Source organism: Amblyomma americanum, chromosome 11, assembly GCF_052857255.1.
Source record: "Amblyomma americanum isolate KBUSLIRL-KWMA chromosome 11, ASM5285725v1, whole genome shotgun sequence".
NCBI classification, from domain to species: domain Eukaryota; kingdom Metazoa; phylum Arthropoda; class Arachnida; order Ixodida; family Ixodidae; genus Amblyomma; species Amblyomma americanum.
In genome coordinates this window covers 21,339,210-21,355,615 of record NC_135507.1, presented here as the reverse complement: position 1 = coordinate 21,355,615, position 16,406 = coordinate 21,339,210, and the positions used below count along the sequence as shown (strand labels likewise).

General features: G+C 50.6%; 1 protein-coding gene across 1 annotated transcript; it reads left to right on the top strand.

Moving 5' to 3' along the window:
* Positions 1–5,122: 5,122 nt before the first annotated feature.
* LOC144110969 (excitatory amino acid transporter-like) lies at positions 5,123–14,266 on the top strand. Its single transcript, XM_077644040.1, has 10 exons — positions 5,123–5,259; positions 5,342–5,669; positions 6,141–6,252; positions 7,250–7,292; positions 8,702–8,729; positions 8,859–9,202; positions 11,078–11,337; positions 11,792–11,926; positions 12,530–12,885; positions 13,490–14,266. Exons 1-10 carry the CDS (start codon positions 5,251–5,253, stop codon positions 14,008–14,010), a joined length of 2,136 nt encoding a protein of 711 aa, XP_077500166.1. The 5' UTR covers positions 5,123–5,250; the 3' UTR covers positions 14,011–14,266.
* Positions 14,267–16,406: the final 2,140 nt, after the last annotated feature.

Sequence of the window (16,406 nt, the reverse complement as noted above, 5' to 3'; positions counted from 1 at the left end):
TTGAGCCCCATAACCCAACAGTGGCACAGAATTGGACTGCTTGCATATTCTTTTCCAGAAGTTGCAATCTATTCGGCTTCAATAATTGCACGTGTCAGTAGTTTTTTTTTGCGTTTTTATAACATCATATTGTTTCGATACCTGGGCGGGAAGATGTGAGAACACGTGGTCTGGTAAGAAAAGGAAATATCGACTGCTGCACGTAACTGTTCACCGAGCTAAGTGATATCACTGCTACTGCGCCAGGCTGCAGGCGTACGGGAGATTAAAAAAAAAATTTCATGCAAGTATAGTCTATTTACTGCTGAGCAAAGGGAATGGCACGTTGTGCCGAATGCTTTCGCGTAGTCGATGAGGGTGGCTTCTTACTCATAACCAGCAATTCTGGACAATTTTCAATGGGAAACAGTTTATGAACGCAATTTTTCATATATTGTAAGATTTCACTATAACAACCAATATATATCCGCCGATCTCCCTTCGGCAGGATTACTTTTTTTGATGATGTCAGGACGGCGCGAAAACAACGAGGACAAAAGAGGACATCATCAAAAAGCTATGCACCAACTAGCCCAAACCAAAGTACTTCTTAAGCTTACTTTTTTTTTTCGGCTAATGTTTTTGCTGTAGTCAAAAATGTTCCCTATTGGTTTTCTAAGACAGTCTTAACTAATCGATGCGAACGTTAGAAAAACTTTAAAAGAAAAGAATTTGCTACGTATCCAAAGCATTACCTTCAATTTTTCCATAACAGTACATTACAATACTCCAATATTCAAAATTTTTGTCCAAGAATGCTAGGATTCACGGTCATTGAGCTCTTACGCACCGTCATGAACGAATTCGATTAGTTGGGTCACCGTTGAAAAGGAGATCAAAAACCAGGTTGGTGGCGTATTCTATTGTTTACAGTTAAATATGAGACGTGTTTGTGAATAAATGTCCTAAGAGTGTACAGCAAATACTTCTTATTAAAATAGGCAGATAATTTAATTGAGGTGAACTATCTGCTGCCAATTTAATGTGTACAACACTGGAAGTTCCTTAGGCTCGCGGAACGATCGCAGAGTGAAGCGACTTATTCGTGAATATGATTTCCAGATATTATCAGTCCTTTCGGAATGCCTTTTTAAAAATGCGTTCGGGATGTTATCTGGTCCTGAACTTTTCGTAAAATTAAGGTTTAGTATAAAGCTATGAATGTCAGGAACTATAACAGGAAATATTTGTTAATTCGCTAGGTTGCAGGCTATTGTCCCTCCGGATTTGTAGTTTTAATGATATTGCACTAAAGCTATCGGCGTACCAAAGCGCCCCCGATGTCCGGTCTCACGATATTCGCAGATTGGTCGAGATAGATCACGTGACCTCATGACGTCATCGCAACCTGCACACCACGGTAGGCGCCAATTAACCGCCCCGGCCTACGTCATCACAGCACGTTTTCCTGGTCGAAGGGGCAAAAGATGCCGCGTACCGAGGTGGCTGCGATACGTAGCCAGGCGTCTCTAATCGCGAGAATAAAGGCGACAGGGGAGCGATCGTCACAAGCAAAACAGGTTCAGAAGGGAAAGTGGACGGCTTTAGTGCAAAAGCACTCATACGATCCACAGAGCCGAGCAAAAATCTTGCTTGCGCATCTTGCTTGTGCATCTAGCTTGTGCATCTAGCTTATATATCGCTCGTTGCCATAGCAACGGTGACTCCAAGCGGCAAGAATTTGGCCCGGGCCAACCCCGAAATTCGACCTTGGCCGATTTGGGCCAAAATCAACGTCCAACCATAATTGGCCATTCCCGACACGCTGACGACCTCCAAATTTGACTCGGGTCATTTCTAAAGATTTGGTCCATTCCACCCCCGAAAAAAGTTCAACAACTTTGAGATCTGCCACCTGGTTGCGATGGTGTCGCTTGTGGCGTCGCCATTTACGTCACCGCGCTTTCGCCCGTTACGCATCGGTTTTAGCGGTGTTAAACCCCGACTAATTTTGATCACTTCTCAGACACGGCCACTGCTTTTTAGAACACAGGTCTTGGGCGCCCGTTCCTGCGTTCCAAATCGTCGTTGGCGTTGTCGGCGTAACCGGCGGTCCAAGTAGCAGAGCGAAACGCCTCCTTGAAGGTGTCTGACACGGGAAGATCCAGGAGTATGCCACCTGTCACAACGCTTCGGCATCTACGCGTCTCATCCCAGCCTTATTACTGCTTCACATCGTTCGTAATTGAAGTTAAGCGCCATCTCTGCGCAGTGGCTTGCTCCGCCGCATTCGCTATTCCGGCGGCCGCTGCATGCCGGCGCCACTACAACACGTCGAGCGGCTTTCGGTTGCTCGTTTTCGTAGGCTTAGTTAATTTGCGACAATAATTGGTGGTGCTACTTGGTAATCTTAATTAACTAGGCGTTATTGCCGGCTCTGTAACTTACTCAGCAGTGCGAGGCACTTGCACAATTCCTCCGTTTTCTTTCATCAGAGGCACTACGTAATATGGTCGTGGAATGACGTCACAACTCTGTGTACCAGTGAGGAATTTCGTTGGAAACACGAATTTTCTTCTGGGCAAGTGCTGGCTTTCAACTTAACGGACGCCTGCCTTTGCGCAGCACGGCCGACTCCGTGAGCAACACAACTATAACGGGATCTGCTTCTTGAAGCAGAGTTTTGATCATTTAAACTAATTTGACAGCAGCTTGAAGTGACTTGCCTTTCGCGTTAAGCATCTTCCTCTTGGGCAAGCATGAAGTTGCCGTTATTGTGCCCGTGGAGAATGGCACATACCCACAGGCAAATTGACCCCACAGGAAAGAAAGAAAATTTCCGGGCGGAATATGGGCAAAAAAGCAATGACAAAAGGAGCAGCGAATTTACTACAAGACGTTCTTTTTTTTTAAATTCGCAGCGAGAGAGAGAGAGAGAGTTCCTTCCAGCCATTGGGGATTATGATCATGATGATACCAACTTTATTTTCCACCGGAGAAGGAGGGCCCCTACTCCCCGTCTCCGGCACGCAGGCCTGGGTGACGGGGGCCGGGACCTCGGCGGTTAGAAGCAGGCAAAGAGGTCTTGACTCCTCGAGGCTTCTTCCGCCAGGTGGATGGCTTGTTGCTGTGGCCCAGGGACCCCGCTCCGCAGCAGGGCTTCCCAGGTTTCTCTACAATTTATATTTGCTTTAGCCCCTGGCTAGCTAGCGCATACCGAGATTATGCGGTCGCGGGACCCTCTCGCCCCACAATGCTTGCACTTATCGTTTTGCCTCTCATCTTTCTGAACATGATATGCCCAGACCGGGTTTACGAAGTTCCCAGCTTGGAGGCGCCGTCATGCGATTGCCTCCCTATTGTTTAGACTTTTATCCGGTGGTGGCGCCAGTCTCCTCTGTAACCTAGAATTTTCGACAGTCTCCGTATAATTTTGAGACGCTTGTCCATGTTCCGGCAGTCGGGCGGCTCCACAGTTACCCGAAAGTAGAGAGATCGGGCTAACTCGTGGGCCGCGTCGTTGCCAGGAGCGGACGTGTGTGCGGGAGCCCAAATTAGGCAAATTTTTCTGTTTAGCCGTCTACTGGCCAGAATCCTTGCCGCTTCCGGCGAAATCCTACCCTTTCCAGAGTTATAGATGGCAGTTTTGCTATCGATAATTATAAAATTGGATTCCGTTCCAACGCAATCGAGCGCTATCACAACTTCTTCAGCTGTTTCCGTGTTACGGCTTCTAATGGTGGCTGCCGATACGGGAGCATCGCGGCCGTCGACCACTAAGGCGACAGCCACACCCTACTTGCCACTTGCCGCGTCCACGTGCGCAACTGACTTGCTGTCCATCGGATCGAAGCGTCTGATCAGTGCTTCTGCTCTCTTCTCCCTCCTCTCAGTGTTGAATATGGAATGCATTTAAGAGGGAGTGGGGGAATGCTTAGACTTTCTCGCCACTCCTGCGGCATGTTCGATTTGTCTCGTAGTCCCCTATCTGTTCGCAGGCCCACCATATCAAGGATGGTTCTGCCCGTGGTTGTTCGGCTTAATCTTTCGAGCTGTGAAATTCTGACAGCCTCCGCTATTTCGTCCCAGGTATTGTGCACTTCCATAGAGAGGATCTTCTCTGTGGAGGGGATGATCACGTCTGGTGATGTCGCTTCGCTCTAGCCAATGATAATGCTGCGGTCTGGTGGCGTCACTTTCCTTCAGCCTGCTCCGGTCTGGTGAGGTCACTTCAATGCAGCCAATGTGCGAATCTTATGACCGACAATGCTTTTTGGCCCCCTGAGGCTTCAATGATACCGCATTAAAATCAACATTGCTCGAAATGGGCACTCGCCCACAAGGGGAAAAACGGAAGGACAGAACAGGCCAGTCCGAGAAAGACTATACGGAAAGCCTGCTGTCTCATTCATGTGAATCCCGCTGTGGCCGGGAACTAAAACAATCATGACTTGACGAACATGACTAGGCACAAGGAAGAGAAGACGCAATGGCCGGATTGGACAAGGCAGAGCTGTACAAATGGAACGGGAATCAAACACAGTAGCGACGTTACATTGCTGAGTACATAACTCTCAGGTGGTCATAACCATGGCCAGAAATCCTGCAATGAAAACTGAGAAGTAATGCGGCAACCTATGAGAGGAAGCCCAGTCACTGCTGGGATGAATAAATGCTTATGCAGGCCTTTTCCTCACAGCATGCATCTTAAGTAGCAATAATACTGTGCGACGGGCATTGCTCTAAGCGGCCCTGTAAAACGCTAGCCAAGGTGGACACAGGATACGATGATGACTTATTAGCATGTCAAAAAACAAGTTTAATTGAGATTAAGGGACACTGGGCGGGACACAGCAACGCATGTCTATATGTGCAGCTTCGAGAGAAGCGCCCGAACGATCAGCACCCGCGGCCTTCCGAAGCGAGGCCACTGTAACTAGAAAAATAAATCTGGAGAAGTTTGCGAACGAGACAGAAAACAGCTATATAATTTTATGAAGGCAGAAAGCGCAAACTGTTGAAGCCGAATTTATAACGGAAGTGTGCAAGCCTTTTTCAGCTTTAAGGTTTTTGTCTTAGCAACTCGCGCGGTATACTCTGTTCTCCCCTGCAAATTACAAACGATTTTTTCTCGCAGCTACTGGCGCCTACTGTATTCATGCTGTCGAGCACGAAAACCTTAAGAGCTCGTGCGGTGGCGCATGGAGATAGCGCGCGAAGTGCGCGCGCCTTAGAGAAGAAGAACGCTCAGTCAGGCGTCGGACGCAAGAGATGGCTATGGTCAGTACTGCTGCTTCAAATGTTCTTTTTTTTTTGCACCCGGGCAGAAGGACGCTGCAATCAAACCTACCTGTCGGCGTAGGTGGAGGCCAAGGCTGGCGGTGGCGGCAGGCATGGCTCCGAGGAGGAAGGAGGCAGCCTATTTCGCATGTCCGAGAACTCGCTGAACCTGTGCCTGATCGGTGCGGTTGTGGGCGGCATGACGCTGGGCTGGCACATCCGCAACCACGGCGTGTCTGGGCGCCTGCTGCAGCTGATGGACTTCCCCGGGGAGCTATACATGCGCATGCTCGAGTGCCTGGCCATGCCCGTGGTGACGTCCAGCATCGTGGCCGGCCTGGGAAGCGTCGACATCCTGCTGGCGGGACACATCGGCCTGGTCGCCATGCTCTACTTCGTTCTCATCACCGGTGAGACACCTTCTGCCGTCCGGGCCGTAGCCGGGCCCCCCGGGGAAGATCACAGTCTTGATTGCGTGGTCCAGAGGAAGCTCCTTTGACACGCCAGTAGATCCCGCCGGAGGTTAATGAAAAGCCTTGAAATTAAGCTGAGAACCATCAGAAAGAGCTACGTAGGAGACAGCCATTATAGTGAAAACCAACCAGTATTCGCCGTGGAGGCTGCTTTACGGACGTCATGAATGACGCCCCGAGACGCGTATAGCGCGGGAAGCGCGAAATGCACTTTCCTCGCAATGGAAATTGTGTGAAAATGCGCAAATCGGTGAACTTCCTCTAGAGGGAGCTCACGTCCTTGCAGTTTCGTTCAGATAGACGCGCGGCAAAGCCGCCTTTGTCAAACCCGTAACGCCGGTGATTCCTTTCTTGCCAGTTGGCTTAGTTGCGCCTTTTCCCTGGACATTTCCTTGCTGACAATCGCAGTCATGGCGTCGGCCATCGGCATCGGCGTGGCTATGGTCCTGGGCCCCCAGCGGGAGGCCTGCTGGCGACGCCAACGGCTCACTCAGGTTGACGGATTCCTGGACCTGCTCAGGTGAGGTATGCGCGCACGGACGCTGCACACTTCCTCGGCCAATCTTCCGACTGGGCTTGAGCTGTGCTGTAAAGAATGCAATTTAGCCAGACGGCCAGTAGAGAGGGTATCATCCACCGCGTTCTTCTCTTCCGCGGGTCGTGTTATGTTTGGCATTAGGGACGCTGCCTAAACGGCAGACTCGGTGACCACACTGGAGCGGTTGATTCGGTTGCGGGGGGCTGTGGCACATTTCTGAATTGCTGCCAAATACGGTGGTGTGGCAAATGGAAATCAAGCATCGAATGCTGTTTGAACACTATATAAAACATCATCATAACATCGACTGGAACAACGCCACCATCATGGCGAAAGAAGAACGTGTTATCAAGGATGCTACTGGAATAGTTGGACCATTGATCATTCAGGCAACCACTAACGCTATAAACAGGACAAATGGAAATCTACCGGCAATCTGGTTACGCTCATTACGTCACGTACTACATACTTAAAAGACGACCGAACCTTGGCCATTTCAGTGAACAAGGAACCCGTGTGGGTTCCGAAACGTCATTCGTAACCTTGACATGGTCAGTGACCTTCAACTTGTACAGTATGATGCCTGACCAGACTAACTTTCGTCGAACCCTGGGATATACTCAACGTACGCTAATGCGCGTGCCAATGAAGATACAGTGACAGTGACCAAATTGTGTATGAGATGGAAAAACTGGCACAGGCACAGAGACATATAACCCAATGGGCACTGTAGCTCTCTTGGATGTCCCATGGACGTCCTAAACATCCACAGGACATCCAAGGGACTTTCAGTGTCCATTAGGATGTACCAGCAACATTCCTTCTAATGCTGCCGCATTCCACGCTTGAAGCGACTTAAGCGCGCCCCCATATTTTTTTTTATTCTGCTCTAACACATCTAACAGGCTGCGGCGTGGGCTTCAGAGAGGTTGACTTTCTTTGCAAGGTGTTAACAAGAATTCGCGCTCTTTTTCCTCAGAAACCTCGTGCCCGACAATTACCTCGGGGCTTGCGTCCACACAGTAAGTAAAGAAACCTGTAGTTAGCGCACATTAGAGCTATTCCAGTCCGGTGTGAACTATAAAGAAAAATATTGGTTTGGCAATGCCGATGGGCTTATCAAGCTGCATATTTTTCGTGGACCGTATCCTAGGTAAAATAGGAAAACTAAATTCAATTCAATGTAACCCACTTCGATGACAGGCGCTGCAACACAGACGTTTTAAAATTTACGGCCTCTTGACCGAAACGATGTTTTCTGTCCGCATGCATGTCGTGGTCTATAAGTAAATTTTTATTTTAAAGCATTAGCTTCTTCCAAATGAATCGCATATACCGTATACTTGTATCTGAAAGATTGGTTGGGAAATATCGATGGGTATTCGATCGTTCCAGCGGCGGGCAACCTCAGCGATTTAGAGCGTGAAGATATGTGTCAAAAATGATATTTTGCTATTGCACAACGTGCGAATCAATGAGCGTTAGAGAAGGCAAACATGTTGTCCTTGCCACCAAGTAAAAATTTCAAAAAGGAGTGATTAAATGCGTTGGGCAGGTTATTAAACGTTCTAGCCCGTGTGTTTCTCAGCGATGTGCTTTGTTGACACCAAGACACCACGTCTTGATGGCCGTCAAGACATGTTGACGGCCATCAGTTTCGCAATAAAACCTTACCCCTAAAATTAATGTTAGTTAATTTAAGTTAATTAATAGTATAATTATCGACTCATATGAGGCACAGATTGTCTGCCTTGCTGTACAATCCAGTTAAACGGACCGCACCGACGAATCTGTCATTAAGATAAAAATCTGTAAAGGTTAAAAAAATCGCCCAATATAGGACTAAAAACACGACCAGAGGTTCGCTATAAAAACGCGCGAACGCACATGCATTCGGACAAGACTCGCGTTGAACTCGAATCTTCACTTAATCAGCTTGTCTATGCAGCCCTCAGGATCCACATGTCAAGCAGTGCAAATAACAGCCAGCGTGCAGCTCTTAGAAATTGGCGACAGTGTGTCATGCATCATCATCAGCCTGACTGCACCCACTGCAGGGCAAAGACCTTTCCCATGTCTCTCCAAACAACCCTGTCCCTTGCCAGCTGCGGCCTCCATATCCCATCCGCCCACCTAACTTTCTGCTGTCCCCTGCTACGCTTGCCTTCTCTTGGAATCCATTCCGTTACCCTTAAGGACCAGCGGTTATCTTTCCTTTGCATTACATGCCCTGCCCAAGCCCACTGAACATGAATGGCGTTCGTATTCAATTTTTTCTTGCCTAAAACAAAAAAAAATATTAAATACTGCGCGTGCTTCCTTCGTGTTCCCATGACCGTCAGAAGAGACGCTGTCCGCTTTGCTTGTCTTTGCATCAGAACAGCAAATACGAAATAAACTCTTTCGTTTCTTTCTATTTCTTCACTTACAGACCGTCACGATTGGGACAAACTCTACAGGTGAGCACCACGCGTCATATTTTTCATCCGCCCTCTGGCTACATGCGAATTATCTTCTGCATGCGTGCTAGCACTTGTACTACTTCGTCTGGTATACGCGTTTGCACTCCTTGTGGTACACCCTTGCAGACGAGGTACTCTTCAAGGTGGTCTCCGAGTCTCGCGCCAATGTCCTAGGCCTTCTGTCGGTGTCCGTGATGCTGGGCGCCGTGCTCTCGGTGACGGTGAGCGAGTCGGACGCGCTGCTCAACCTGTTCGTGGGCCTGAGCAACGCCACGGTCACCGTGTCCCACCTGACCGCCTGGTTCTCTCCCGTGGGCGTCTTCTTCCTGGTTGCCACTCGACTTACTCAGCTGCACGACATGGACCGGGCCTACGGCGTGGCGCGATCATTCTTCCACGTCACGCTTGTCGGACTAGCCGCCTACGGCTTGGGACTGCTGCCCGCCCTTTACGTGCTCGCCACGCGCCAGGTATGCATGTATCTTAGCATGCATATTAAGTGTTGGTCTCGTCTTCAGTGGTGAATGCGCCCGTCCATTAAGTCGTCCTGATTAAGTAATACTTCCGGTATGCTTCGTGTTCTCGACAGGAACTGTTGTCTGTGGTATATGGCCGAATAAGCTTTTCTGTCTTATAGGATGCACGAAGAGAGGGAATGAAGTCTATTTAAAAGAGAAGTTAGAAACCTTCTCGCAAGGGTCCCTCAATCCAAGAACCCTCTGGCCATCCCCTCCAGCCTGGATCAGTCAGTCACCCATGAAACCTGGCGCAGGTCATTTTGTCCGGCGCAAGATCCTAGAAACAGTGATTAGTTAAGGTTGAGTAAAGCAATACCTGAGACTCCTGTGGGCAGTCATAGCAAAGCAGAACAAAACGGAAGACACACTACTTTTAAGTCCTTGTCCGATAAAAATATTAGGTTTCGCCCGTGTTTCCCGTTTGGCTCTCCCGATATGCACTTCCAGGTGGCTGACTCTATATAGCTGGCTAACATACCGTCATTTGTACGCCTACCGCTGAAGTACACAGACGTTAGACTAGCATATATCGAGTTCCTCGCCTGTTGTGCTTGAGGGCATCCCGCGAATTCGATTGATTCGTACTCAGTGCGCGCAGTGTCTCCTCCTTACACGTCACGCGTGACTGTTCACGGTTCCCTGCAACAGCATCAGAAGCGACGGCGTTGCTCTCAGTACGGCCGTGCGGGCATCTTTTGAGGCTCTTGAAGCTCGCTGGTGGTAGCTTACGCAAGTAATTTTTTGCAAAGAGCGAGGACGTAAAGTGCGTGTCTTATTGGCAGAAGATACATGGAAGAAGAGTCGTCAGTGTTCCAATACTGTGGACCAGCTTGACAGCATACTGTCGTGAGCAGAAGTAAGAGACCACACCCCACCCTGCTCCGAACCTCTCCGCTCTGCAAGAGGGCGCCACCCGATGGAACAGTACTGAAGTCGAGACGGTCTCGACTCCAGCAGGAGTACCTCGTCGGTATGCAAAGTGGCCCAGTGGTTTTGGTGCTCGGCTGCTAATCCGAAAGACGCCGTTTCGGTCCCGGACGTGGCGGTCGAATTTCGATGGAGGGGAAATTTTCGAGACCCGTGTGCTGTGCGATGTCAGTGCACGTTAAAGAACCGCAGGTGGTCGAAATTTCCGGAGCCCTTCACTACGGCGTTCCTCATAGCCTTCGCTTTGGGACATAAAGCGCCTTCGTTCGCCATGGCACCCAACAACTCTAATCAAAAGCCGTTTTTTTTTTCAACTGGAAAAAGTTTGAGCTCGATTTTTTTATGTATTGTAAGATTTCACTATAACAATCATTATGTCCGCGATCTCCCGTCGGCAGGCTTGATTTTTTTTGCTATCAACGCTTCTGCTACCGTCAAAAGCGCTCCGTACTGGTATTCTATGGAAGTCTTAACTAGTCAATGCGAGCAGTGGAAACACAAAAAGATTTTGCTATGTAATATCAGAATCAACCTCTACCTATATATTTATATACCAGTGCCTTACAGCTCTCCAATATTAAAAATTTTTGTCCAAGAATGTTGGACATGAACGTTTAACATCGCGATCCAAGCGTGAACTTCACGAGGCTAAAGTGGGATGTCACGTGTCTCATAGTCCTCTGGCCGATGGTATGTCGCGTGAACCCATCTTTGACACCCTAACACAAAGAAAAAAAAAACTGAGCATGATGGCAACTGCCATCACCTCGTTTCAAAGGGGACGCTCCTGCCTTCCATCTATCCATCCGACGACTACTGATCGAAAGAGGAGTGTTAACCGGCGCTCCCGCCAACCCCCGCGAGCTCCTTTGATGGCAACCCGGCTCGTCTGTTGCGCAGGACCCCCGCGGCTTCCTGCGTTTCACGCTTGCCCCGGCGATGAAGGCGTTCCGCTCGGCGTCTCGCACCGTCAGTGTGCCGGACACGATCGAGGCGCTGGAGGACCTTGCCTGCCTAGAACCTCGCATCGTGCGTTTCGTCATACCCGTGGGCGCCAACGTGAGCATGTCCGGCACGGCGCTGGTCGCCGCAGCCACGGCCCTCGTCCTGGCCCGCCTAGATGGACTCGAAGTGGGCATCGAGGAGCTGCTCATCATCGGGTGAGGAGGGGCCCAGGTGGAGGAGGGTGGAGGGCCTGCTTTTATCGGCCCTTCGGCGGCTGGTATGCAAGTAGGAATTTGTGCGTGGCAGTCACATTCAAAAGTACTACTGAAGTTCGCTTCCAGACCAGAGGCTCAGTTGGCGGTCATTCTTAACGAAGCGCTGAAGTTAAACGCTGCGTTGATGTCCACAAAGCTCGCGCAACTGCGAATATCGAAGAGACTGGCAGGTAAACCTCATATGCATGAAGGTTCCTGCATAAATTGATAATCTGGAAGGAAATGTGTATTCCGCATGGCCTTTTGTGGGAAGTAAAGGTATGGCCTGCTTACGCGAAGAGTAGCTGCTCCAGACACCCGTAATGTGTCCTTGTGAACTTTCGAAAAGATCTCCGCGAATTTGCTAATTTCCGGTCCACGAAGGCATGACCTGCTCCCTGGCGGTGTCTCGCAGCGCTACAGTGGTGCTGGCCAGCCTGGGCGCGGCGAGCATCCCGAACAGCAGCGTGCTCACCGTGCTCATGATCCTCATGGCACTGCAGGTCTCCAGCCGAGACATCAGCCTCGTCTTCGCCCTCGATTGTGTCGTGTACGTTAGCTATAACTTTTCGCCGGAGGGTACGCGATGGCATCGCCATGCCGACTGTGTGGTAGCGTTCACAAAACCGTTTGTCTTTGTTTGCAGCCCTTTTGCTTGGCAAGTTCTATCTATCTATCTAAAAAAATCGTGATTGTGCTGTTGGCTTGTTGGCAGTCATACACTGCGCCAAGAGACAGCGGCCAACAATTGCCTCATTGTAGGATGTTTTCAGAATTGCGCATGGTCTGAGAAATGCGTTGCATGCAAGGAACGCATCGTCTCCGCGTGGCGTACAGAACGTCCCTGGTCCAAGGCAGTCATTTACTTAGTTCACAGTGGTCACACACGGAACAGCCATAGCACGAAACCCTCCTGCTTGGAAGCGGTTTAAGGATTTCCGAGCAGTTTCGTCAAGCGCAGTTGTTATCTTTATTAGACGACACTTCAAGCGCTTCCCCGGCACTTCTGTTGCCTGAATAACATGCCTTTTGTCGCGACATATGACAGCAAAAGAGGACCAGACAAAAAATCTTACTGAAACCGGTGGAAGAAGTGCTCGTTCGAGAAGCCGTTTGTTTGGCGTACTTCTGAGAGCCGGACTTCCATGTGCAGCGACCGTTTCCGCACGACGGTGAACATCTTCAGCGACTCGGTGGGTTCGGCCATCGTGCAGCAGTTCAGCAGCCTCAAGCCTCTCGAGGACAGCCAGGACGAGAGCGACGACGAGCCAGCGCCCGCCCAGAAGCCGAAGAATGAGTCGAAGACCAGTGCACCGGCCCAGACCGAGGATGAGCCGATGTTCGAGTCAACCGAGGAGGAGTACCAACCAGTGAGGACGCTGAAGCCGCAGCCGAAGCCAGTGCAGCGAGCGTATGGCCACAGGAGCCAATCTCCCACCGGCTGGAAGCACCAGCGGCACATGTCATTACCGAAAGACGCCGTTTCCGTTGCATCGACGTCATCCGTAGGTTCGTACCCACTCTAAACACAGAATCTCCTATAAATAGCCGTGCCTGCGCATCACGTGACATGACGTCAGCTTTGTCATGACCCGGACGCTGGTGGCTGTGGCCATTTCGCGGCTTAAATGTTGTTCGTGCCTGCGCGCTCTCATGTTCAATGCTTGGGCCGGAATGCGTCGTCGGTCATAAAATTCACTCATTGGTTGGAGGGAAGTGGTGTCACCGGGCCGGATAATTTCCATGGGCTGGAGGGTAGTGACGTCACAAGACCTGAGATGGCATCACTTTTAGTAAAGACATCAACAGTTCTAATCGATTGCGTTGCCAACACATAATGTTTGGTGTGCCTATGATTTTTTCGTTTTGCGTGGCCAGGCGTGATCAGCTTAAACTTGGTTCTGTCATCGGCGAACCATTATCCCGTGCTTCAGTGGATATCACCCGTTTGGTCGAGCGGAGCGGTTTGGCTCCACTCGACCAAACTATTGTCGGTAGACAACAATACATCAACTTGTGCTACAACGTGCTGTACTAAGCATCCTTCATATCGCGCCCTGCATCTCTATCTCTATGCGACTGTCTGATGTACCGGCATACGTCCCTTTACCAGCGCCATCGATGACTCAGACGTCGGCAATCGGCGGGCCTCCTACGGCAGAGGGTTCCGCTGAGGCCGCGAGGTACCAGGGGGCTGGCGTCACACCTCCTGCCTCCCGAGTTCGCAAACACCAGCCCCGAGGCGCCGCCGCAGCTGCCGACTCTTCGGTCTCCGAAGAAGGCGAGGCTCCGGCTCGCGGCCAACACCGGCAACGTCAACCGTCGAAGCCAGCGCCTGTTCATATCCCCAGAGATGGAGGAGGGGCTGTGGACGAGATGGCAGGTTCTGGTCAGAGTCCACGGCGTCGGCGGCGTCATAAGAGTCCGCGGAGTCCGAAGGCAAAGAAGCAGGCCTCTGACCAACGCAGCGGCACACCCCACTCGCCACGGCATGGTCGTCGCGGGCGCCGGACCCCCGCCGAGGCAGCCGACAATGCCGAGGCCTTGCCGGTCGGGCGCCGCCGGAAACCGGAATCTACGACGCCTCCTAATTTAGGGGAAGCCCGCTCCGACGTCGCACGACCGGCCATGTGATTAGCCAGCGAGAACTGCCGCTATTTTATTTTAGGCTTTTTGTGGGCATACAGTGAAAGAGTACTTTTTGATATCTGAGCGCATTGCCGAAAGACTACTCTGCTTCTTTTGAGAACGGTTAAGTGTGTTCTACGCCTCCTGCTGGCATAATAATATTGTCCTTCGCCCAGCTGACCAGTACGAACAAGTTTCATGGAAACTAGCGCAATTTACCAGCGTGTTTAAGGGTTGAGTCGATATTTCATTGCGTAAACAGCTGGGCTGGTGGAGCTCTTTAGCTCGCGACACACAACTTTCTGCACAAGTGCCTAGTTTTGGCAGAGCGTTCATGAGGGCGCTGCAGAACACAGCCAGTACGAGCATTGCCTCAAAGTGCTTCTGGCCCTTCGAGTCCGGTCTGTAGCTAACCTGAGTCCCAAGCACAACCGCGAGTGTGTCATATAATTGAATTTTGGGCTATTGCAAGTGCCTTTTACAGCGACAGTTGTTAATGCGTCGTTTCCTGGGATTGTGTCGTAGTGACGACGCGCGCTACCGGAGTGAGAGGGTGTGAAGGAGTGAGCAGAGGAGAGAGGGCAAGCCGATATTTGATGCAAGCGTGAGGATACGGTGGAGTTAGAGGATATTATCTGCAAGAAGGCAGCCAGAGGGGAGATAAAGGAAGTGTTGATTGCTGAAGCGTTCATAATCACAGCCGGACTGGACGAGAGCGCGCACAGCAGCTGCATCTGGACAGGCCGTGAGTATCGCGGTGGTAGAGAAGGAGCAGCAGCAGCGGCGGCGCGCATTTAGATCTGATGAATGTGATGAATTCGCGCGCTACACATAATTCACAAAATGCTCACAACCCTGCCGTGGATGGCAGCGACAGCTGGAGATCACGCGCTACACAATTCACAAGATGCTCACAACTCTCTCGAACCCGACCGCGGCGGCTACGTTTTTATGGAGGAAAAACGCTAGGGCGCCCGTGTGCTGTGCGATGTCAGTGCACGTTAAAGATCCCCAGGTGGTCGAAATTATTCCTGAGCCCTCCACTACGGCGCCTATTACTTCCTTTCTTCTTTCACTCCATCATTTATCCTTTTCCTTACGGCGCGGTTCAGGTGTCCACCGAGATGTGAGACAGATACTGCGCCATTTCCTTTCCCCCCAAAAAACCAACCAAACCAACTCTACCGCGGCTTGCAGCGACAGCTGGAGATCCGCAAGTCAACCGCACGATGTGGTCGTGGTGAATGCGTGGGACCCCAACGACAGGACATCGAGTGCCGGCAGACAGAGAGCATTGGGCTCGAGCAGTTATTGCAGCACACACTGCTGACATATCGGGTTTCATTTTCGATTTTGAGCTGTCGCTGAAATTCGTATTAGAGTGTTATCTCTCAGAGAAAGCCGCTGTACGAACGATTCCGAGGCGCAGGCCGTCAACAGCGCATATTGTCAACATCTGGTCACACGACGATGTCGTGTCTCGTGACCAGCACCATAAGCACGCGACCTGCTCCCGTAGCCCACCCTACTACTAAGCCCTTAGGTCTTATAGGCCTAAACTCCTAAGTTTCCTTTATTCGGCCACTTCCTATCTTTGCGTGAGTCCTTTCGGCGAATTGTCTATGGAGAAAGCCAGTGTACTTCTAAAATTACACCCTCAACTGTCTCCACGTAAGAAAATGATGCCGCGTGTCTGCATTCGAAAACTCGCGTGTTCCGCGAACTCCTCCTCATCAACAAGAGATAGTCCCCCACAGAATTTTTTTAATGAATTTGGAAGGCTCCGTCATAAGTTTTCAGCGAGCTCCTCTCATCAACAAAAGTAAAATGAAGTGCTGATATGCAGATGCGATGATGCATGTTCCAATTTTGTCTATTCGGTGCGGTCGAGCGACACTGGCACTCCGGCGTTCCCGACGTTCTCCCACGCTGCTATTATCTTCCGGCTGCGTCTACGCCACGATCGCCTCTCTACGCCCGCCTGTAACAGAGGACAGCGCGCATGCGCAAGCGAGCATCACGTGGGGCAGCAGTAAGATGAAGCCCTTGGTAAGCCCATGAGCGATGAAAGGTCACATGAAGGTAGCTTTGAGGTGCCTTACGCTAAGGAAGCATCAAGGAAGTCTTCACTTAGGGCTCCTCAGTAAGAAACTTGAGGATGACTGCATCGCCGCAGCGAAGGCACCCTTAATGAGCAAAGGAAGCTTTCAGAGTTTCGACAGTCGCTGTTAAAGGCCCGTTCCGTGGCTTCAGCTTCGTTGTTGCAGTCCTATTAGCAGGAGTAACCAGATTTTGTTAAAAAAAAGGCAGTGGGAGGAGCGTTACTTTGACGTCACTGGAACGCGCCACAGCTACCAACCACACTGAGTGGTCCAAACCTATGACGTCATGTGTGACTGCCG

Coding starts and splice junctions, on each gene's coding strand:
- LOC144110969 (XM_077644040.1), top strand. Junction 8,730..8,858: donor GATTGGGACAAACTCTACAG/GTGAGCACCACG, acceptor ACACCCTTGCAG/ACGAGGTACTCTTCAAGGTG. Junction 11,927..12,529: donor TTCGCCCTCGATTGTGTCGT/GTACGTTAGCTA, acceptor TTCCATGTGCAG/CGACCGTTTCCGCACGACGG.